This window comes from Camponotus floridanus, unplaced genomic scaffold (assembly GCF_003227725.1).
Source record: "Camponotus floridanus strain SB8 unplaced genomic scaffold, Cflo_v7.5 scaffold94, whole genome shotgun sequence".
Lineage (NCBI taxonomy): Eukaryota > Metazoa > Arthropoda > Insecta > Hymenoptera > Formicidae > Camponotus > Camponotus floridanus.
In genome coordinates, this window is record NW_020229865.1 from 773,308 (window position 1) to 799,586 (window position 26,279).

A 26,279-nucleotide genomic window follows, 5' to 3' on the forward strand; every position below is an offset into this window, starting at 1 on the left:
AGAAGGTTTCAGCAACTCATAATACACAACATCTTTTATATTCCACCAGATACACAGCATAACTTTATCACAATGAATGTTTTGTTTTGCTTGTGATGGACCGGGCTTTACCTATGATTTTCTGCGTTTAGGGTTCTCGTAGTAGATCCACTTTTCATCTCCGGTAACAATTCGATGCAGAAAACCTTTCTGTCTTGTTTTTAGAGCAGCAATTCACAAGTGATTTTTCGATTTTCTTGCTGTCTTTCAATTCATGTGGGACCCAATTTGAAAGTTTTTGAATCATTCCCATCTTAATTAAACGGTCCGAAACACATTGTTGAGTGACATTTAATGCTACTGCCAATTGTGATTAACAATTATCTGATTGTGTTTGACAATTATCTTCGTCCAGTAATTGTTGTAATTCTTCGAACTTTTTTTGATGTCCTGGGCGTTGTGCATCTTCAATATCAAAAATACCTTCTTTGAATTGTCTAAACCATCTTCAGCATGTACTATCATCTAGAGCATGTTCACCATAAGCTCCTTGAAGCATTCGATGACTTTCAGCAGCGGATTTTTTTAAATTAAAACAAAATAATAATTTGCTTCCCGCAAATGTCGTTTATTTGGTACAAAACTTTCCATTTTCGCGCGAATAAAAAACAAAGTTTGTTTATATTTTAACCAAATGTCATATACTACGGTTTGAAGCCTACTGTCAGACCTTTCAAATACACGTAATGCCGGTTCACACGGCAGTTAATACATACAGTATGAGTTACGCCATCTATTAGAAAACGGGTATTTTTCAATTTGTACACCTAATATATATATAATATATAATCATATTTATCATTATTAACATTTTTATTATATATTTATTATATTTATAATAAAAAAATAATAAAAATAACATAACTTAAATCATTTTTGCGAAAGAGACAGAGATAAAAAGCAATAGAAGGCAGCAGTCGGTCTCTTTCTAACATACGTCTCGCATTACGACTTCTAGATCGCAGCGAATCTAGCAGGCAAGTCGTGAACTCCCGAAAAAAAAAACGGACACACTAAGTGAGATCACTCCCAGCACTAAAAAAGCCTGAGTTTCCAGACTTGTATGTAAGACCGTGCTCCATACGGTGCCGTGATGAACATTTAGATTTGAATATATTTTTTCAGAAATTTATTTTATTTTTTCCAACTTTGTAAATTTATTGTCTTGACTGCGCCTCCCTGAAGTTTGCGCCCGATGCGGGGGCACCGACGGCACCGCCCTAGTTATGGCATTGATCGGAATGCTTCCCCAGTACTCTACCCCCACTTTCTCTCCCTCTTCCCGACTCGCATACATGAGCGCTTTGCTTGTGTGAGTATGACGTCAGTGAGCGTCAACATAAGCATAGCGGGACACCATTCCTGTCGGTGCGTGAACTTGACTTTACCTTTGCCACGATACATTGGCGCCATATACTCGTGATGAAATTCATACAAACACATCTTGAATATATCGAGTATGCACATACCCACGCGTAAATTGGTTTGTAAAATTTCACTTCGAGTTTACGTAATTCCACAGTTATTAAATTTTCCGAAAAGACGTTTCTGCTGTGGAAATTTGGTTTTGCGATCATAGTCTCTGCACCATACCGCCCGTCCTAGTGTGTTAGTAATTTTACATCTACACGATTGCGCACATTTTCCATCGTTTTGCCAAATACCGCAGTGTTCATTAATTTGTTCATAAATTTTTTCGAAATCGTTTTTAGATAGTGTTCTGAAATGTGTATTGAGTTCTATGTAATTACGAAGCCAGGGAGATTGTGAAAACTGTAAAATTCGATATATTTTTGTAACGCGAAGACCGTGACGCGTACACTGCTGCAGGTTACGGTAGTAACACTTCTTATTATATAATACATCACGTAACACTTCTTATTATATAACGTTGCGAAGCTTGAGCTCTCGCTTGTCAGGTGGTTTGTCGCGTATCGGGCAAAACGGTAGGTCAGAGTGCGCATCGTGAAGATGTTGCGGATACTCGAGATCGATTTCGAGGATATACCCTGCAGGCGAATCAAGCGCGATCGATGATAACAAACACGTCAAAATTGGACACGTCGTCAACCCATCGAAAATCGGCGTAGGGCAACGGCTGACACATTGTTTATCCATACAAGCTATTTACATCGAAATATATCAAGTATGACGATGGTTTCGATGAATCGTATGACTCCATAGCATGAGCGTATCTGTTGGAACATTGACTCAGACCGCCGCGTATACCACGTTCGACGAACATAACTATATCAATGTCGGTAAGTAACTTGAACGTAATTTTCGTATGCTTCAACTTGGCGTCCCACGTGTATCCGGGAAGAGTTCAGTATTACGCTGGGTCGAGTCCGTAACTTTCGATACATTTATCGCGAAAGTTTTCGAAAATATCGACTAATAACAAGACATCAATTTTGAAATACAAGTCGCTATATTCGCCTAGCGTTTGAATGGAGAATTGCATTCAAATATTCTCGGCGTGCGCATAATCATTCTCGGATACAGTTTCACCCGTCAAGAAACTAAAATGATTCGCGCGATGGTAAACACGCGCGATGGTAATTTTGCAACCTGTCAACGGAATCGATATATTCGTACGGAAAGGCGTCTTTCCGTACGACAGGTTGCAAGATATATTCACAGGTATTAATAAATTGAAATGTTCGGTGGATAAATTTTGAAATTCCGATTTAAAAATTTTTAGTTTATCTTTATCTAAAAATGATGCCAATTTATCGAGATTCGATGCGAGAAATTTGTATGAATCGATGAAACGTAATTTTACATGATTTTTCGATTTTTCTTCCTTAACAACATTTTTGGTAAACGATATATATTTCTCTTTCGTTATTGGAAGTAATTTGACTCTCCCTTCGAATACTGTGGCTATTTCTTTGATAATGAAATGTAAATCGTAATCAGATAAATTATGAAACTATGGGAATGCAAAAAGATTCTTTATAATTTAGTACTTTAGAATTCTACGTACTTCACGTATAATAACTTCATTTTGTGACGTGACGCTTTTGAGCTCCGTCACAGCGCTTCCGCCAAGGGAAGCAGCGTGCGCGGGGTCGTCCCTCGCGCCCGAGAGGGAATCAAAATTAATTATACTTCGACCGTTTAGATTTATTTTTAGCTTTAATATAAGATCCGCGCATAAGGTGCGACTGCTGTGCGTGCGTGCGATATCGCCATTGACCGTACATGAAGACGTATATGAAGGTCCCGCCAGTTACCGAGAAGAGAGCAAGGATGGAAAAGTTTACCGCAAGAGAGGTCAAGTATCGAGATTACCGCGCCGCCGCTAGCCACATATCGGAGTCATATTAATTCCAGCATTTTTCAGAGCAATCACGACAGCGAATTATGGTCAATCACCCTCCAGGCTGCAGACTGGGAAGGAAGAAGTCTCCTAAAATGGACAAGATTACGGCCTGGCCAGCCTGCCGAGTCCGAACGGAGGAGTCGCTACCGTGAAGTTACCGATTTTCACTCTGGACCCCTGCGGAAGGGCAACTCCGTCCAACAGCTCTAGTCTTGAAGGGGGCGGAGAAACGATCCCCGTTTCCAAGAAAATCAGCAAGATGCGCGGAAATCGGCGCGGGAATCGAGGGCCTCGCGGACCCATTCCGCTATCGTCACTGTTCAACGAACCTCAGCCCAGTGCGAACGTGCCTAGAAACCCGAATGAGACGACCCTTGAAGGAAGCCGCCACCGAAAAAATTGTAAGCCGCCGCACAGTCAGCATCTCGATTTTCTTCGTTCACTGTACAGGATGATGATAGTGAATAACAATTTTAACACAAAAGTTTGTCGTAATTTTATATTTAATTATAATTAATTAAAGTTAAAGTCTGGCTAGGATCGAACAAGATTTCAAATGTTGTTGTATAGATATATACATAACACAATAGAAAAGGCAGAAAGGGACTAAAAACCGTTATTTGATACAAACAGGTATACAAGTAACGGTTGGAGCAGTAGCGAAGTTGACAATGAGATTAAAAATTATGTACCGAATATTTTTCGTATTAAATTATAATTAATTAATAAGTGGCATAATAATTTTATATATTTTTTTTGTTAGTATCGAGTAGAATATATAGAATTGTGACGTTTTATAAAATTTCATATAAATTAACATATCGTAAATAATTGCCTTTCCTAAAATAAAAATAAAATAAAAACAAAAAAATTAAATTATTTATTTAATTTTTTTCATTAAAAAAAAATATTGTACGTTTCGCGTAAAAAATATGAAAAAAAAGAAACTACCAAAGGTCGGGATCGAATCTGTGACCAGCAGCATAATAGTATCGGGCTTTACCGCCCGAGCTACGCCGCTTATTTGACAATCAGTCTAAACTTACCGGTATACAAGATACGGCCTATTTTTCACTTGGTTTTTTTTTAAACGGCTGAGCGTTGCGTCCTCTCATTTTCCTCAAAAACTTCTTTGGTCGAGTACTACACGCAGTTAAAATTTTATTTAATTCGGTGACCCCAAGGTCGCGACCTCTCCTTGTGAGATGACTCGACTTCTTTTTTTTACCTTGTTCTCTCTCGCGCGTTAATCTTAAGTTCTCTCTATTTTTGGCACGCGTCATTGTTCTTTCGCGTTATTTCTTTCTCTCACGCTTGGATAAGTAATCTCTTCCGCACGCGCTGTGACACAAAAAATGTACACAATTTAATAAATGTATATTTAGTATTTTGATTGAAAAAAAATGTATGTATTTACACACCTTTCCATTGTGCTCTTTATCCCTTGTGCTATCTCTCTCGTGCTAGTTATAAGTCATTGTCTCTATCACACTCATTGTCTTCGCAATATCATTCTCTCTTCGCACGCGCTATCGTTCTCTCTCGCACGCGTTGTTCGCGATATGGTTCTCTCTTTCGTACGCATTGTTCTCGCAATATTGTTCTCTCTTTCGCACGCGCTATCGTTCACTCTCTTTCATATGCTCGTCGCTATTACTCACTTACCTTTACGTCATCCTTCTCCCATCTATGCGACATCTTATAATGCGTCATTCTTGACCCATATTGACGCAATCTTTGTCGCACGTTGATGACATCCTTGTCGCACTGTCCTCTTCATACACTTAGCGCTATCCTTTTTCTACACATAGCGCTATTTTGGTGACACCTTCGTACCGTCTTCTTTCCGCGGATCCCGCTTCTCCTCGCGGACCCCTCCTCCATCGGTCCCGCCGCAAATCCCCCTTCCCTGCGCGTGACGTCTCTCCCCGTGCGTGTCATCATCCCCCCCCACGCCGCGATTTCCCTCGTATCCCCCCCCCCCCAAGAGGACCTGGGTTAGAACTTTTCTATATCCTCTACTTATAATTTTATCTAAAATAGAATACAATTTAAAACATTCAATTCGAATTTTATCAATACGATTAGTCAGTTTAATTTAAGAAATAAAAAAAGGGACATTAACTCTTATGTGTTGAGATACTAGATATAATTTGTTTCTTACTAGGTTTTTTTTAGTATTTTGTTATCTTTAAGTTCTTCAAAGTAATTTTATTAATTAAATGCAATTTATAAAGCGAAAAATTTTGAGAGATTTATTTACATCCAAATCTGTGTAAAGGCCGCAAATGATTATATATTATTTTTATTCTCTATTTTAGAACATTTACTTATTTCTTATTATTATATGATTAGTCTGTTCAGTAGAATTACTTTGAATTTGATTTTTGAAACAATTTTTTTACTGCTTATTGCATGATCTCACATAGCAAATCGTGATCCTAGGTACGACCACTGGATATACTTCAAAAACTTTTCATTATCCGAAGAATATCTATATAAAACTGTAAGACATGTTTAGGATATATTAAGGATATCTGCAAGTCCGCTTTCATGTTATCCTTAGAATGTCCAAAAATAGATATCCATCAGATGACTTACATAACAAAATTAAATCCCAACAATATCCACTGAAGATTTAAAATGTCTTTCTCATTGTCCTAAACTGATCCAGAGGAAATCATTAAGCATACTAATGTATTTTAAATGTCTATTTAAACTATCTGGAATAAAATACTTTTTTTTGAAAAAATATTTTATGCAAAAACAGTATAGTTTAAGAAAAGCAATAAAACAGTAATCTTAAATAGTGTCAAAATGAAATGAAATCAATGACATTACAATTTTTTTAAATTCTAATGTCATTGGAAATGTACATACTTGATAGCGCTATCTATAAAATTAATACTGTTTTATTACTTTTTTAAAATTGTATCATTTTTATCTGAAACTCTGAAGATGATGAACAAATTTTTATTATTTATTTGTCGGACATTTATTTTATCGTCCGATTTATAATCAATTTAATATCTGAAGTTCCTGCACTGAGGTCGGACATTATACAGGGTGGGGAAAAAGTATGGAAGCAAACAATTATTTCCGAAACTTCATTTTTCGACAAAATGTCTTAGACATAATTTTTATGGTATGAAAAGATGTATTATGTGGCATAGACGGCATGACCTTGAAATGACCCTTACGAGCTGCATACAAATAACGTAAAAAATTTCAAATGGAACTCGTCAGTTTTTGTTACATATTCTTGTAGCTGATGTCGAAACGTTTACAAAACACTGCATATGAGCCCCATTCCCTTAAAAACACTCCCAGTTACGAAACAATTGTGATAATTCGTATCGACGAAATTGAAAATAGACAGCGTACGTGTGATTACATGAATTTGTGATTACATGAGTGTGTAACGCAACTGAACGTCATTATGAGAGATCAGTACAACAGTAGCGATTACTGCAACAAATGGAGAATGATAATAATAAATAAGATAGCGATGATCAAGAAATCAAAAAAATTCTATGAATACTCATAGACAGTGTATCATATGACAACAGGTACAATTACATGTTATTAGTGGACGCAACTGAACGTCATGATGTGAAATCAGTAAGCAATGTCAATGTGCATACAAATTGTTTGTATCACAATTGTTTCGTAACTGGGAATGTTTTTAAGGGAATGGGGCTCATATGCAGTGTTTTGTAAACGTTTCGACATCAGCTACAAGAATCTGTAACAAAAACTGACGAGTTCCATTTGAAATTTTTTACGTTATTTGTATGTAGCTCATAAGGGTCATTTCAAGGTCATGCCGTCTATGCCACATAATACATCTTTTCATACCATAAAAATTATGTCTAAGACATTTTGTCGAAAAATGAATAGTTTCGGAAATAATTGTTTGCTTCCATACTTTTTCCCCACCCTGTATTAAAGTAAAATGTTTTTAATCATATTTGTCGTCTCTTGCAAGTTTTATATAATTCTCATGATTAAGTTTAAATACGAGAGAGAAGCGTCGTGTAGCGGTAAACGAACAAATTAGTGATCATATACAGAGTGAGCCATTTTAATTTATCCACCCCAATAACTTTTTTATATTTGAATGTACAACAAAATGTTTCAAATAAAAGTTGCTTAACTTCGAGGGGGACAGAAGATGGATGGCAAAAATTTGACCTTGGATAGTCATTTGAAGGTCACATAAAGGTTACCTTCAATTTCTTAAATGGAACCCATTTTTCATTGCATATTCTTGTAGCTTATCTCGAGAGTTTTCCAAAACACTATATTTAAGTACCTTTTCATTAAGTACTTTTTGAGTTATAAGGCTTGAAATAATTTCTTAATTTTACATAAACCTTAAAATATCTAGTAAACCATTCATTTTTCGATTATCTTACCTTGATACTTTTATATACAAAATAATAGGAGGAATCAATTGGTGTAAAGAAAACATACAGTTGTTTTTAAGAAAAACTATGGAATTGTTAAGTATAATAATTAATTGCAAATTACATATTTTTTCTTAGAAACAACTATGTGTTTTCTTTACACCAATTGATTCCTCTCATTATTTTGTACATAAAAGTATCAAGGTAAGATAATCGAAAAATGAATGGTTTACTAGATATTTTATGATATATGTAAAATTAAGGAATTATTTCAAGCCTTATAATTCAAAAAGTACTTAATGAAAAGGTACTTAATTATAGTGTTTTGGAAAGCTCTCGAGATAAGCTACAAGAATATGCAATGAAAAATCGGGGGTTCCATTTAAGAAATTGAAGATAACCTTTATGTGACCTTCAAATGATTTCCAAGGTCAAATTTTTGCCACCCATCTTCTATCCCCCTCGAAGTCAAGCAACTTTTATTTGCAACATTTTGTTGTACATACAAATATAAAAAGTTATTGGGGTGGATAAATTAAAATGGCTCACTCTGTATATATATACAGGGTGTCCGTCGATTTTCGACCTAAATGAAATAAATAAGTAGATTGGCTCAAATTAAGAAGGAATGACCTGTATTGTTTTGGAATTGTCGCAATAATTAACGAAATATTAAATAAAAAAGATCGGCCAATCTGCATGAGTAAAAGCGCGCGGCGATGAGAGTCGTCCCACCGTAATCCGATACTACGAGCACGGCGAAGCGGTGGGCGGGTCGCTCTCCGAGACATGATGGTGGTTTGTGATATATCGTAATACCGCGCCGAAAAATGACCCGTCTCCCCTTTTCGTGGCGAGAAAATGATGCGTTATCATTTCCACACCACCTTGCGGTAGATAGCATGGTGCGCTTTTTTTATAGTGGTTTCCCCAATAAGCCTATTCCACTCTCAATTTAAAAATTATTCAAAATGCTATTTACTATACGCTGAATATATCGTAAATGTAAAAAATTAATGGACAGTACCTTTACAAAAATTGATTCGTGGTTGAAAATCCCTCGATAAAATGTATTGCACGCGTTGATAATGTGATACGATGATAAAATTCTTCAAGAATCCTTTCTTCATCTCGTACACGAAGACGCACTGCTGGACCGGTTATCCTGATATTATGCACGACACTCAGTTTCACATAATTATTGCACAACACGTAAAATTGTACGTCCACTTGGTTTTCGTGCACGCCCGAGAAATGATTCCATGTAAATTGCGGCCGCACGATAAGTATTTTCTCCCGCTAGTCCGTATGCCACAATCATATCCGTATATTCCTGCAGAGTACACTTCATTTTCTCTGTTAATTTTCTATGCAAACACAAGATTTTTATTAAAACGTCTTAGCTCTCGCACGCTGTTACCAGACTGCGTACGCCAGCAGCACGCAACTACAGCTGAGCGGACATGCGAGTGTAATCATAGTGCGCAGGCGTCGAACTCACACGTACGCTTACACTCGCATGTCCGCTCAGCTGTCAGCTGTAGTTGTGCAATAATTATGTGAAACTGAGTATCGTGCATAACATCGGGATAACCGGTCCAGCAGTGCGTCTTCGTGTAGGAGATGAAGAAAGGATTCTTGAAGAATTTTATCATCATATCACATTATCAACGTGTGCAATACATTTTATCGAGGAATTTTCAACCAAGAATCAATTTTTGTAAAGGTACTGTCCATTAATTTTTTACATTTACGATATATTCAGCGTATAGTAAATGGCATTTTGAATAATTTTTAAATTGAGAGTGGAATAAGCCTATGGGGGAAACCACTATAAAAAAAGCGCACCATGCTATCTACCGCAAGGTGGTGTGGAAATGATAGCGCATCATTTTCTCGCCACGAAAAGGGGGGACGGGTCATTTTTCGGCGCGGTATTGCGATATATCGCAAACCACCATCATGTCTCGGAGAGCGACCCGCCCACCGCTTCGCCGCGCTCGTAGTATCGGATTACGGTGGGACGACTCTCGTCGCCGCGCGCTTTTACTCACGCAGATCTTTTTTATTTAATATTTCGTTAATTATTGCGACAATCCCAAAACAATACAAGTCATTCCTTCTTAATTCGAGCCAATCTACTTATTTATTTCATTTAGGTCGAAAATCGACGGACACATTGTATATATATATATATATATATATATATATACCCACATAGGGTATAACTGAAAAGCGCCCACGGAGCAAATAGCGTTATTCCTGATTAAAAATCGAGTCGAAAAGTCCTAAACTAATTTTTTTCTATAATGCTTAATAAAGTGGTAATTATTGAGTAAAGTTGCGCCAATAAGCTTCGGCCTCTTTGTCGGAATTTTCTTTAGGGAAACTGTTTTAACGGAAAAATACGATTTTTAATGCAAAATAAAAATTTTTTACATTATTACAATGCATAAGAATATTCCACGATAACGGCATGACGTAGCGCCATAGCGGTGAAGCGCTCACGTACACTACCAGGCGCGCTCACTGACGTGCGTCCAAAGGTCGATCAAGATTATTCGATGAAATCAGAATGTCCTACGGAAATCTTATGTTATACGAGATATTCTCAAGTAATCCTATGGATGACTTTTTAATTTGGATCAAAATGGGATCATTTCGATCAAATTAGGATGTCCTGCGGAAATATTATGCTATGTGAGATTATACAAGGTGTCGCAGACTTTTCTAAAGTGAACAGCAATAAGAAGTTGAAGAAATGTTAATTAAAACTAAATCATTTGAGACTGTCACAGGTAATTTCCGCGCGATTTGCCGTCGGATAGCAGGAATCGGAAATCAGAGTTCGGTAGGTGATTAAATGAGCGAGAGCGTGTGTGTGAAATCAGAGAAAGTGTTTATTGTATACGTGTAATACAGTGTGTGTATGTGTGCGGATACAGTGAGTGTGAATTATCAGAACGCGATATTCGGCGCGAGACGCGAAATAATTGTTCGGGACAATATACAGATGTTACAAGGCGAATGCACGGCGTGAGCGTGCCGTATAACAGTATCGCAATTATAAAAATGTGTACAGTATCTTCTAATAGTGCGTATTGCAGAACTCGGTTTCGGATATTATTCGTAGCTTTAAATGCTGTTTACGGCATGTGTTATGAATTCGGCGCGGTCAATGATCGATTGCCGTAGCGCGTATGGTTTTTATTGACGCGTGTCTGGGCGATCGGTCTAGTCTGTTTTTTCTGTGTTTACTAGAATGCGCGCGATATTTCCGTGAAATGACGATATCTTTCACTGAATGTGTTTACGCCGAATTATCGACGTAATTCCCGGTGTAAAGAAATTCCTTAGGAACTCTGTGCTGACGAGAATAACTCGTCCGAGGTAGCTCTCCTCTCTGCCTCGTGAAAATGCACTAGCGTCTGGCGGTCGGATCGTGGATCGGTGATCGAGAACTCTCGACGGAATCAGAATGCACTCTGATTCCTTTCCTGGTCGGATTATGGTTCAGATGGAGTGAGCCTGAGGAGCCTCGAGGATCGAGAATACTCGATGGAAGAAGAGTTCGATCTGCCTCCTTTCCTTGAATCTAGGTTTAGTTTTTCTGGAGCGGTCTAGGTTTCGGAGCTGCTACACTGTCGTGAGTGGATCGGAAAAAGGGTGATTAGTATGCCGAACGTTTTATACCGGCTAATTGCGCGCGTCGGCTCGCGGCGGTTTTACTCCTTCCAAACGGATTATCGGAAAGCGATACGGTCGGGGCTCGCTCGGAGGGGTTCGGGATGCACGCCGAGCGCAGGTTTTCGCGCTCGACCGGTCGACGGTTCGGAGCACGTCGGCAACGCTCGGTGGTATTCGGCTTATTAGCCTAACGACTTAAAGTGTTTAAAAAATGTGGGCGCACCGCGCCCTTGCCTATGCCCGGCGGGTGTTCTGCCGGGCGGCAGCTTCCGGCGGATCGCATGCCGGGAAAGACGATGCAATTAAGGAGGTGCACGGGGTGCATCGTTACAAGACTTTATTATAAAATTAGTTATAACTTTTAGTTTTTTGTGTTTTTTGCCTAAGATATTCATATTTCTGTTTGTAGAACAAAAATAAAGATATGTTTCTGATATAATTGAAACCAAAATTATTAGTTAAACAGCCTATTATGAAATCCGATAATACGAGAATAATAACGAGAATAAAACGAGAAGGTGATACCTAACCTAACCTAATCAGAAGTATCGAACTTTTGACAAACTTGATTTTGTATAAAGTTATTATCAAAATTTCTATAATAACTTTTGACAAACTTGATTTTGTATAAAGTTATTATCAAAATTTCAAACAGATGCGACTAGTTTCTTTATTTTGGTCATGCGAAGCAAACAACTTTCAGTTGTCTTTTTTTTTAAATTGATAAAATGTCGAATATCATGCAGAAATAAAATATTTCGTTTTACAAGACTTAACGCTAACAAAAATGGAAAACAACCTTAATTCAATTTTGGGTCTTCACCATCATTTTTAACTATTAAGAAATAGACTGTTGACTTTAAACGTGATTGTACGTACATCCATAAATGATAATGAATGTTTAGGGCGCCCAAAAATAGACTATAAAATCATTTTAAAAAATCCATCGCTGTTAACAAGTGACTTCTTTGGCTTACCTACTTAACGTGAAATACTAAATCGTGCTTTTCAATTCCATATTTTTATTAACTTTCATTATTTTCATTAACTATAATAAAGTTTCAAATAATTTATATTGGGATTTGACATGGGGGCGGAGCATATATGCATACATCATCAATATGGCGCCGAGAAGTCCATGCTTAATATAGTGTTGTTATGAAACAATGTAATATTTTATTGATTATGTTAATTAGTGAATGCTAGACAAAGCATTTGTCATTGAGCTGATACAAATCCAGCCCAAAGAAAATTCGTTGAGGGTGAAAGGATATTTCAAGCAGGGCATATAATTAAATGCAGTAAAAATATACAAAACTGCAAAAGTGATGTGGTTAGCTTTACTGCTTTATCTGTATTTAAACTTTTAGAACGCGGAGAAAATATCCCGCAATCCATAATAATAATTAATTAATTAATAAAATAGCAGTACAATGCTATGCAAACAGTGGGCTTCTACTGCTTTTATTTCTCGCCACCAGATGTCATGACTACGGATGTCAGATCCCAATATGTTCATATCTTCTTTTTTTATTTCTGATCATACAATATACTGGCTTGTTTGGCTAAAAAATTTGGAATATCTTGTTTAAGAATGTATGTTTGACGCGAGTGGGATCTAATAGTGCACATTGTTAATTAACTTGTTAATTAAACATTAAGATTTTCTAGTTAACTAATCATGATAGTTATTGATTAATATGCATGAATGTGTATTATCAGAATATGCGTTAACGGGAACTTCCGTTTTATGTGATTATGTACAAGAATGTATGTTTCATGTATAATCATGTAACTATCATATTATTATTGAAAAAATATATAGCCATTGAAAAAATATATATTGCCTTTTTAAAAACACTACAGTAAAATAATTTGCGCACATCTTTTTATCTCCATTCTTTTCCTTTTATTTTGGGTCAACTATCTTCCATAAACTGGAATTTCCCTTTCGTGCTGCTCCCTCACTACACATTTGCTACATATTTATCAATGTTATATGTTATATAAGAAAACTTGTGAAAGATAAAATTTTTATTTTATGCATGTATTATTAGAATAAGAACGGTAATTAAAGGAAGATTTCAGAATGAAGCTTGATTTCAATGAATCTAAAGTAGATAAGATTTATAATACTTCAATATCTATTATTTATCATTTGATGTCAAATTGACATTACTTTGATTTTTATATTTTTTTTGAGCAGATAATCAAGTGAAATTAATCATATTAATTATTCATATTGTTGTCGTGTTGAATATAATATTAATTATATGATTGTTATCAATACAATTATTAATACAGTTATTAATACAATTGTTGGCAACATGACAGCAATCTTATGGACAATTAGTTACTTGAGTACGGTTTTATCTAATTGACGTAGTTTTTTCGCAATCATAAATCACTTATGCGCATATTATTTAATGTAATCACAGGACAATTTTCAGAATTTGATAGTTCTGATATCAATTCTACATCGATGACATGTTTCGCAGCGAATACTATGATAACTGCTGAAGATTCACAGTGCAGCAGCAGTTGCAGCACAATCGTCATTGTAAATACATCTACGGGCAGACCATCCCGAATACGTCGTACTTCAGTGACCTCTAGTTTGGAACTAGGATACTCACACACAACACAAAACTCCGCAATATCCTCGGAGATAATCAATTTCCCGGATGCTATTTACGACACATGTAAGAAGACAGGTAAATACATAGAAAAGAATAAACATAAAAATCTCTCTTTTTCTTTCTCTCTCTCTCTCTCTCTCTCTCTCTCTCTCTTCCCCTCTCTCTCTTTCTCTCTCTCTCAGTTTAATAAATAAGTTTGTAAATAATTGAAATACTTCGTTCTAAAATTAATAGAATTAAACTAAGCTCTTTTTTATTCTTGTATTTTTTTTCAATCCATATTCTTATTCTAATAACATATATAAAATGAAAATTTATTGTATACGCTGTTTATTATTTTCTCATTTTAATCATATTATTTCGTGACAAATATGTTGTGAAAAAACAATGTAAGAAGAAAAATTATAATTTATAAGTGAATAAACACTTTAAGATTCAAAAGAATCCAATAAATTTTATTGCATTTTGCTTATAATTGTTTCGTAATATGTTATGGAATAATATACAAATATACCAACAGATTCCCTTTTTCTATGAAAATACTGCACAAAATCCAAAAATAAGAATTAGAAAGAGATATTGGAATTATATTTTAATCTAAAATAATTTTTATATAGAAAAATTTTTGTAAAAACGAAGAATTGTTTATAAAGCTTTCATAAATAAGTTTTAATTTTTATAAAAATTATTTTAAACAAAATAGTTTTAATATCCCTCAGTAAATACGACATTAACACTTTTGTAATCTGTTAAATACATTTTTAATATATAATATTTTATATTCTAATCTAAACTATTTTTGAGGATATTTAATTCGTTCCGAAATTTTTGCTCGTATCTAATTATTAATAAAGAAGTATATATTACATGTTACATTTAAATGGGGAAATTACAACTATCTGATACATTTGAATAGGGAAATTACAACTATCTCAACTTATCAATAGTGCAATATTATCTGTAATATTTAATTCTGTTAAATACTTTATACGATATTAATACAAAAGTACTGAATTTTTGAAATGAAACTTTTCACTTTTCATTACATATTCTTGTAACTTATCTCGAGAGCTTTCCAAAACACTATAATTAAGTACTTTCCGAGTTATCAGGCTTGAAATAATTTCTTAATTTTACATAAACTGTAAAATATTTTGTAAAATATTCATTTTTCGATTATCTTACCTTAATATTTTTATGTACTAAATAATGAGAGGAATCAATGGTGTAAAGAAAACACATAATTGTTTTGAAAAAAAATGTAATTTGCAATTAACAATTACATTTTTTTTTCTTAAAAATAACTATTATTATTAACTATTATTACTATTATTATTACAATTTTATTATCTTTATTATTAATTACGTTAATATCATAATCGTAAGAATTATATAACGAAAATAATATTTTCGTAAAATCTATCGCTGTAAAATATTTATAGGCGGTATAATACGTCAAATATTATGTGTCTATACTTTTCATTTTCAAAAGTTATACCTTGAAAAAGATGAGGCTGGTATGATACAATACGCCTGGTTTGCCTCGAAATTAACGGACGACAGAAAAATTTTCAGAAATGTTAATAAAGTTTGCTTTTCGCTAGACCTTCTCAAAACTCCTTGTACATGTAAGCAACTATCATTTATTTGTTGCTCACATTGCCGAAATGTCTTTTGTTTCGAATGCTTTTGTGATAATTATCGGGTTTTTGTAAATAAGAAAAAAAATCGGATTGTGAATAAATATAAATACAAATATAATTCCTATTTTTCTTGACGTCATTATTATTCTCCTATACATAATATTTGATGTATTATACCGCCTATAAATATTTTACAGCGATAGATTTTACGAAAATACTATTTTTGTTATAATTCTTATGATTATGATATTAACGTAATTAATAATAAAGATAATAAAATTGTAATAATAATAAATATTTGCATGATTAGTATTATAATATTAAACAAATTTAAAAATAAAATGCATAAAAGAAATATATGAAAAAAAAAGTTCACGAGCAGAGGGTCGGAATTCGGAACACGGAATCTCTAGCTTATCACGCTGGCCCGCTCCGCTTCATCAGGTCGCTTGGCAGTGGAGAAAACTTTTAGGTATATAAATTGCTACACGAAGTTTGAGGCGTTTTTTCTCGGACCTGGCGGTCTATGAGGTCTTATGACTTGAGCATGGTATGAGATTCAAGCACTACTATTACCACATGAAGCCTCATCCTGAACTTCATTTCCCAGCCCGTGGGTTCCCTTTAGACATTATACAAAACAAACATAACAGATACATTTATTACATGTATATCGATATTTATTTTTGGATGGATATTCACTTAATGTTCTGTATATAGATACATAAACGGAATTTTAAAAAAATTAACCGGTTAATTTGTGGAGCTCTGGAGCTCCTCGCAGAAGCTAGAGGAGATGCGGCTAAACCCACGCGGCATAACCCACGCTTTCTAACTATACTCAAAATATTTGCGAGCTTACGATAATCTGTGACTCTCGGCACCTGTGCCACAGCCTTATATTCTGTCTTAGATGGATCTCACTTTCAGGTTAGGTGTTTTCCTTTTCACTACTTAACGGCGAAGCGTAAAGCTCATGGAAGTATATGAATATCCACTGGATATCTTTGGTGACTACTTAGTGAATATACACTCACACGAAAAAACGGGCTATTAAAGGACCCCGCACATTTTATATGAAAAAAGTGGCTTCGGTCAAATTGGCTGAAATTGAAATATGTTGTAGTTTAGGTGCTGATCAAAAGTTTCCTGGGGCAAAAAGTTTAAAAAATTAGAAAGTTTAAAAGAAGTTCAAAAGTATAAAAGATACGATGATTTAAAATGAGTGGTATTGAAGTTTAAAAAACGTCTGTTTTTGAGTAAATTAAATTTGTTGGAGATTCTCCGGTAGAATCCGCGTGTCGGTCAAACAAACACGTGACTGTGAACAATAAATGTACACTGATTTTACTAAGAAATAATTGTATATAATTAACTATATTCTACTCCAGAGATTGTCACAAATATCGAGTTCATAATCAATAAAAAACAGTCTTTCGACACTAACAATGAGAATCAGAGTCGCACAATTATTATGAGAAAGAGTGCTGTTTGCCGCGAGGCTCGAGACGGAAGTGAAGACCGTTTCGCGCGTGCCATCCAGATGCTCTCTCCCAAAATTCCTAATTCATTGTTATGTCATATCAATATCTATTTGCGCGTCGATCTAAAAAATTATTTCCTAAAAAAATTAATATATAAATGTTTGAAAAAAAATATGTATATATATATACGAGGTGTGTTAAAAAAAAAGGTGACTTTTCAAATTTCGCAGGCTACGTACATTCGATTTTCGAATTTTTTTTTGTTATGTTGGTACACATGTCCCCAACATATGTTGACATTATCAAGTATATATATATATATATATATATATATATATACAGGGCGATCCCGAAAAACCTTCCGTCTTTAAAATGACGTATTCCTGACACTATTCTAAGACAATTTTTTCTTTAGCAAAATTTGATTTGAAGCGTAGTTTTTGAGTTATAAGCAGAAATAGTTAGTAAATCACGCGTCGGGTACAGAAGGCAGGCAGGGGCGGCCCGGCGCGCCGCGAGCGCGGGCGCAGCTGATCGCCCGACAGGCGATTATCACTGCATGAGTCACTAACTATTTTATCTTATAACATAAAATTATGCTTTAAATAAAATTTTGGTAAAGAAGAAAATGTCTTAGAATTACATCAGGAATACGTGTTCCTTAAAATAATGTTAATTATTAAAAGTTATTCCGGATCGCCGACCGTCGAACGCTGTAATCAGCTGATTGCTACATGCGATGTGTGTATGGCGGAGTGTGCGTAAAAGAGAGAGAGAGAGAGAGAGAGAGAGAGAAAGAGAAAAAGAGAGAGAGAGAGAGAGGGAGGAAGGGTAAAAGGGACAGACATTCATACACACGCACGCACGTACGCATACACTTTTTTCTCTCTCTCTTTTACAACACTCTGTCATTTAGTCACTCATTCTCTCACTCACTCACTCACTTACTCTGCTTACTTATTGCTCACTCACCTGGTAGCAGCGTAGCGAATCTTCATGCTACGTATTGTTGTAACTGCTGCACGATTATTAGATCGCTGCACCGCTGATTGTTAGAGATGCGCGGCACATCGAAACTTTCTCACTTCGAAACACTCTTACACTCGATTGACACAGATTACGCGATAACGAGTTTACTGTTTATTATTCACTCGATTCACATCGTTTTATCGAGACTTAAAATTACTTTAAAAGAAACGCGAATGCGAGAGAACACATGACTCGACGCGAAGCGACGGACCGCGGAGACTGCGCGACCACGAGGGTTATGTGTTGCCAGAAACGCGACACGCGACATCTAACAATAAACGCCTTGCGCGTGGCGCGTGATTGACGCGAGATAAGACGAACAATCGGCTAAAACCTTCTCACCCTTACCCTTCCTCCCTCTCTCTCTCTCTCTCTCTCTCTCTCTCTCTCTCTCTCTCTCTCTCTCTCTCTTTTACGCACACACTCCACCATACACACATCGCATGTAGCAATCAGCTGATTACAGCGTTCGACGGTCGGCGATCCGGAATAACTTTTAATAATTAACATTATTTTAAGGAACACGTATTCCTGATGTAATTCTAAGACATTTTCTTCTTTAAAATTTTATTTAAAGCATAATTTTATGTTATAAGATAAAATAGTTAGTGACTCATGCAGTGGTAATCGCCTGTCGGGCGATCAGCTGCGCCCGCGTTCACGGCGCGCCGGGCCGCCCCTGCCTGCCTCCTGTACTCGACGCGTGATTTACTAACTATTTTTGCTTATAACTCAAAAACTACGCTTCAAATCAAATTTTGGTAAAGAAAAAATTGTCTTTGAATAGTGTCAGGAATACGTCATTTTAAAGACGGAAGGTTTTTCGGGATCGCCCTGTATATATATATATATATATATATATACACGGTGGGCCATTTTAATCGATGCACTCGAATATCTCGAAAACAGCACTCTTCAGAAAGAAATGTTTCAAACAAAAATTGTAGGGTGTGAAGGGGGACATAAGATGGTAGCATTGGTTTGACCTTGGAAAGTCATTTGAAGGTCACATAAAAGTCACCTTCAATTTCTTAAATTGAACCCACTATTTTTCATTACATATTCTTGTAGCTTATCTCGAGAGCTTTCCAAAACACTACAGACAAATGTTTTTTCATTAAATACTTTTTGAGTTATAAGGCTTCAAAGTTTACAGTACTTCGATATAAAATGCAAAATATCTCGTAAAATATTTAGTTTTCGGTAGTCTTACCCTAATACTTTTATGCACAGGATAATGAGACAAAACTATTGGTGCAAAGAAAACGCATGATTGTTTATAACAAAAAGTGCATTGCAAATTACACATTTTTTATCATAAACAATCATACGTTTTCTTTGCACCAATAGTTTTGTCTCATTATCCTGTGCATAAAAGTATTAGGGTAAGACTACCGAAAACTAAATATTTTACGAGATATTTTTCATTTTATATCGAAGTACTGCAAACTTTGAAGCCTTATAACTCAAAAAGTATTTAATGAAAAAACATTTGTCTGTAGTGTTTTGGAAAGCTCTCGAGATAAGCTACAAGAATATGTAATGAAAAATAGTGGGTTCAATTTAAGAAATTGAAGGTGACTTTTATGTGACCTTCAAATGACTTTCCAAGGTCAAACCAATGCTACCATCTTATGTCCCCCTTCACACCCTACAATTTTTGTTTGAAACATTTCTTTCTGAAGAGTGCTGTTTTCGAGATATTCGAGTGCATCGATTAAAATGGCCCACCGTGTATATACGAGGTGTGTATTATATATATATATATATATATATATATATATATATATATAATACATAAATAATAAATATTAATATTTATATATAATGTGTGCCATTTTTACAATATTTAATGATTCCAAATCCATTCTGTTATATATACGTACATGCATGCGTGCGTGCGTGCGTGCATATGTGCGCGCGCTGTACTTGATCTTTACGTAATATACACACATGACAAAAAAAGTTTAAAATCATTAAATACTGTAGAAGTGGCTGGAGAAAAACAAATATATATATATTTTTTTCAAACATTTATATTGTTACGCCTCTGATGTCCGTGTTCGTCGGGATGGCGCCGATTAACAAGAACATCTGGTTGTCAAGAGGTTGTTGACAGCAGCGTCTGTCATTTGAGTCTGGAGCCAGCTGTCAAGCTGAGCGGACGCGCATTTCTATCGAGCCGATCCGTGTTATTATTATTATGTGTTAACGTTCTGTGATTACGCTTTTGTGTTCTGTGTTGTGCATTAAAGTTCTTAGTTCCTTTTAAAAGTGTTTATTTATTTCGCGCGTCTCGCGAGCGGTTGATCTCTTTAGCGCGCCTTCGATATCTATCGAAGTCCTCGCCGCGGGCGTAACAATACATATTAATTTAATTTATGTATTCAAAAACAGACATTTTTTAAACTTCAATATCAACCATTTCAAAAATCATGGTATCTTTTATACTTTTGATTTTCTAACTTTTTGGCTTGAGGAAACTTTTGAGCACCACCTAAACTACAACATATTTCAATTTCAGCTAAGCAATTTGACCGAAGCCACTTTTTTCATATAAAATGTGCGGGGTCCTTTGGAGAAATATGATTACATAAAATTTGATGATTTCAAAATTGTGAATCATTCGACGAATTTTTTGTGGACCCGGATAATGAAGCTTATTCAAACTACTGAATTATCATGGCGTTCTTTACGAGCTCGTTTAATTAGAAGTGGTATTAGACAAGATATGATAATCGATCACATGTATGAATATCTGTGGCGATATAAAATAAAACAACTGGAAAAGATCCATTTTGCCAATTATTAGATGACATAAGATATGCATATTCGGGAAATTAATAAAAATGAAAAAAAGATGGAACACAAAGTTTGTATTTTCTACGATATTACAACTCTATATAGATTTTCAATTTTCGGTAAAAGAACTTGGTAAAACTGCATATTAGCGACGACCTCACCTCAACTTTTATAATTTTGACATATGTTGCAAAATGACTTTCAGTTGATCTTGATGGTAATTTCTAAGGATATGTTGTCAAGATCTTCAATGACAAGATTTTATCCAAAAGATTTTATCTGTCTATTTTTGTATGATTCCATATGAGTTTGCAATTTTCCACACAAAGCGAAGTGAGCCTCAACCTTCATAATCACTGCAATTAGTACATTATGAGGTTCATTTATGCACAATTAACATAGGTTTGCAACTTTGCATGCGAAGCGAGGTCCACACCACATCACCGCTGAGTCAGTGCGAAACGAGGTCTATTAAGTAAGATTTCACATAGGTTTGCAACTTTCCATGCAAAGCCATGTACTCTATACTATTCCTGAATCAGCACGAAACGAGGTCTATTATACGGTTCTACATGGGTTTGCAAGTTTTCACGCGAAGCGAGGTCCACACCATATCACTTCTGAGTAAGTGTGAAATGAAGTCTATTGTTGTATGGTTTTACGCGGATATTTAAAAATTAGATATAATTCGCGAAAATGATTTTGTTTATAACTTTTTAATAAACATTGAGTGACAGCTGAAATCTTTTAAAGATCATTTAGGGTTGTAATCTTGATAACATATGTTCTTAGAAGTTAAATTTAATATTAAAATTAACTGAAAGTTGTTTCGAACAAGTTGTCTAACGGTAATATTTACTTTTATGAAAAAGTGCTTAAAAAGTGTCTTCGAGTCGCCAAAAATCCTTCTCGTATACTTCTTTAGTAGGTATACTAGGCCACTTCTAACTCAGGTCCTCTCAGGAAGGTGAGGTGCGAGGGGATCTCAGTGGAGCGGGGGTATGACGTCACGAGGGGGTTGCGGGGTGGGTAATTCACGTTGAATGACAAGCATAAACAAAAGGACAAAAAGAGTGGTATTCTTTTGAAAAGGATTTTGGGCCTAATCCTTTCTTTTTTGTTCTTTTGAAAAGGATTTTGGGCCTAATCCTTTTTTGTTCTTTTGAAAAGGATTTTGGGCCTAATCCTTTTTTGTTCTTTTGAAAAGGATTTTGGGCCTAATCCTTTTTTGTTCTTTTGAAAAGGATTTTGGGCCTAATTCTTTTTTTGGTTCTTTTATTTTATTTTATTGTATTTTATTGTATTTTATTTTTAAGGAAAAATTTTAATAGCGCTAATGATCGGCTGCTTTGTCTGGGGATTACTCGATTAGACACAATACAATTGGACACAACTGGCTTTGATTGACTAATCGGAGGTGTCTTCCTCGTTTACATATCAGCGTCGATGTTCGGCTGCTTTGTACTCTCGAGGTACACCCCTAATATAGATAATTCCAGGTTTTTTTCCCGTTCGACGTATAAACAATAGAGATTAAGCTGACAAGCTTTCAGAGATTATCGGGGACACAAAAGAAATTTTTTTTGCAAATGGGATACTATAAAAAAAACCTTTTACACAAATGGGATATTATAATAAATCTTTTATACTCTTTTTTACCCTTATATATATATTTTTATAACTTTATTTCATAAACTTACATTTTTGAGATATTTCAGTCCAACCTTTTCAAGCAATTTGTGTAATATAATAGCACATTTTCTACGATCCTAGGTACATTTGCAAGAAAATTTTCTTTCGTGTCCCCGACAATCTCTGAAAGCTTGTTGGTCGAATATAAGAAGGATCGAAGCGCAGCAGATCATAGTACGTCATTTGAAAACGCATCGACACGTCGGTAGCAAAAGTAGTGTTCTCTCAGAAAGTATAGTGTTTTGTCAGAAAAGATAGTGTTCTGTTAGAAAGTGTGATAATATATATATATATATATATATATATATATATATATATATTGTGTGATAATATATAAAATGGAAAACGAAGACGAAGATCACGTGTTGTCGTCCGACAGTGACTGTATTAGTGACTGCAATGAGGATAGTGACTCTGCACTAGTCAGAGAAAAAATAGTATCTATCACAGAAATTAATGCATTAAGCGGACGTAAAAAGTATTGCACGATATTCTTTTATTATTCGACTGGCGGCGCTTTAGCCGTATGTGCGTCCTGCATGATTGAGCTGCAAGGTGTAGACTCCCAAGTGATATATGCCGTACGAAAACATGTAATTGAGACATTGGATGCAACGGATGGACGATACTGTTCCAATTGTAGAGAACCATTATATCTGACATTTCCGTGCAACATGTGTCCACAATGCACTTTGTGAAAAAAAACATTAAAAAAGTGAATAAGACTAAAGTGTACAAGCAACGGAATAAAAAATTAATGAACATGTCGGTGGTGGAATATTTAAGAAATCGCGAACTTGGCGGAAGAAATTCTCCAATCGCGAAATCCTCCAATCTAAAATCATATATAAAGATTAGAGAGAGGGATATACGGATTAGAAAGAGGAACAAACTAGAGGCAGCCATTTACAGAGATTGCTGTTTACCAGGCGGAAATCGAGAAGCGTGTTCCGAAAGGATGCGAGGAATCCATCAGCATAACTATCTAGAATATATCATCAGTTATGATTCTGATTCCGATTCTGATACGGATGCTGATCATTAATTGGAGGTAGGTCGCATGTGTAGGTATTTATTTTCAAATTATTCAAATATTTAATAAATTTTTTTTATGTGCAGAAAGAGTCACCACTCTTCCACCGGCCGTCCCACCATCGCCTCTCATCGACCCCACCACCACCATATCGTCGTTGCCATCGCCCTCCTATTATATTATATTATTCAATTATATATTATTCGTTTATATTTTGTATTCTTTTTTATACTTTTATAATTGTATTATATATATATATATATATATATATATATATATATTATATAATTGTATATATTGTGTATTTTAAATTCTTTTAAATTTTTTTTCATACATTATCTTTTACACATTTATATTTTAAATTCTTTTAAATTTTTCTTACAGTATCTTTTTTTTACACACTTTATATAATATACATTTATATTTTAAATTCTTTAAAATTTCTTTTACACACTATGTATAATACACATTTATATTTTGTATATTTTAAATTCTTTTGCACACTATGTATAATACACATTTTATTTTATTTTATTAAAAATTAATTAATTAATATAAAAAAATCTTATTTATTTTCCAAATTCCTCTCTCTCCCTCTCTTTTCATTGCTCCATTTATTACTAAATTATAAGAAAACTATTAAAAAATTATATTAAATTATCAAAAATATTTTCATTGCGTGATATCTCTTCTCTCACGTGCGCCGTATCACTCCTTCTGTCTCTTTCTTTCCTAGTGTTTACTCTCTCATGATAATTCTCTCGCAAGGAGCTATGCATGAAAGCTGGGACGAGAGAGCACGTCAAACGCAAAGAAAGTACACCATGATATAGATTTATAACTATTTATTCTGCTTATATATTTAATATACAAATATAATTTTTGTCTTACATATTAAGAATTAAAAGCTAAAGCTGCCAGCTCGCAATCGACGAGTTGATGCTTGTTGAAAACATCACTCGCGCGTATTACATATGATACTTCTTTCGGATTCGTTACAGTGGACGCGATATTGCAGAATTGCGTAAATTTGAAATCAACTATTTGGATAATTTTATCTAATCGATCAAAAGTTACATCTATGCATTGATCGAGATCGAACATACGATGTAACGTCGATTCGACCATCATCATGCGTACATCCGAAGATGCGAAGATTCGAGATTTATGAGTTTGACATCGTTAATCGTACGAACTCTCACTGTTAGCGGTCCAACGCTTATAAAATTGTAGTCATCTTTAGAATCGTTCCGAAGTCAATTTTGAATATTGCGACGTTGCTCGTAGAGTCCTTTTCACGTTCGAGAGATAATATCAGTTCCTTTCTTCGATGATCTCCTACGGCAATCTCCACGTAACTCGGTGGACCCACGTTGATAATTTCGAGGAATTTGAATTCCGTAGCTGTCAATGCGTATCGTCTACCTAGTATACGAGTCGCACGACGCTCCAACGAAATGCTATAGAAAAATTAAAATTAAATAATAGTAATAAAATTATAAAAATAGAAAAAAAGTTAAATGAAACTTACTCGTCACATTTGTTCTCAAACGATGAAGTTTTATTACGACTCGGCACGTAATTATTATTCACGCGTCTTCCGACGTCGCTGCCGCTACTGCTTCTTTCGACGTAGTACATTTCTTTGAAGGTTATGAAAAGTGAACCACGAGCGGTTAACGCGAGACTGATCGTACAGGAATTAACCGGGTATACGTGACGCTCATCATCCAAAAGTATAATGTGGTGGGGGGATCAATGCTTCTAACGCTTTGAATTTTAGGAGAAGGGTGAAATAACGTTCAGATAAAATATTCTTAGAAACGCAAGGAAAGGTCTAGGGAGGGGAAATAAGAGATAAAACACATATTAATGTTTACATATTTGTTTTATTTTCTTGCAATTCTTTCTGGCGTTGCGACCACCAGTTAAATATTTTAAATACATTTTGTAATGCGCAATTCTTAACATGTTTTCCACATCGCATACTATTGATAATATCTAATTTATTTAAAGCATCAATATCTTCGTAATCTGCATCCAAGGTTTCAATAATATAGCCATTCCTCGCATCGTCTAGTACAGAGCTCGGCAAGAACTGCACATTTCGGCCGATTTTCAGCTGGCTCCGCCTATCGCGTTCCCCCTTACCTCGCCGTCCCGCGCGAAGCCTACGAGCCGCTCGGCGCTCAGTAACGGGCATATGGCAATAGCTTTCCGCGTCACCCATGAGGTACTATTGTTGACGCGTTTTTTTTAAAGTGGTATCCCCAGTAGGCCTAATCCACTGATGACTAAAATGAACTAATTGCACAGAATAATAAATAATAATTGATTTGAATATTTATGACTTTCGGGATTTTTTAGAAGCGAGATCAGGAACATCAATTTCTATATTGCATGTAGCAAGTCGCATAAGACGTGATAAAGAATCATCGCTTAAAGAAGAACGTTTCTCATTCTTTATAAACTTCATTTTTGAAAATGAAGTCTC

At 35.1% G+C, this 26,279-nt stretch overlaps 1 protein-coding gene across 1 annotated transcript in view; it reads left to right on the forward strand.

Annotated features, from left to right (window-relative positions):
* The window catches only part of LOC109609933 (protein expanded-like), a 448,580-nt gene extending 427,041 nt beyond the window's left edge, over positions 1-21,539 (forward strand). The window contains exons 10-11 of the mRNA XM_025415034.1: positions 13,962-14,177; positions 21,463-21,539. Of these exons, the coding sequence (XP_025270819.1) occupies positions 13,962-14,177; positions 21,463-21,539 (293 nt within the window). The remainder of the gene's footprint in view (positions 1-13,961; positions 14,178-21,462) is intronic.
* The last annotated feature ends 4,740 nt before the right edge of the window (positions 21,540-26,279 follow it).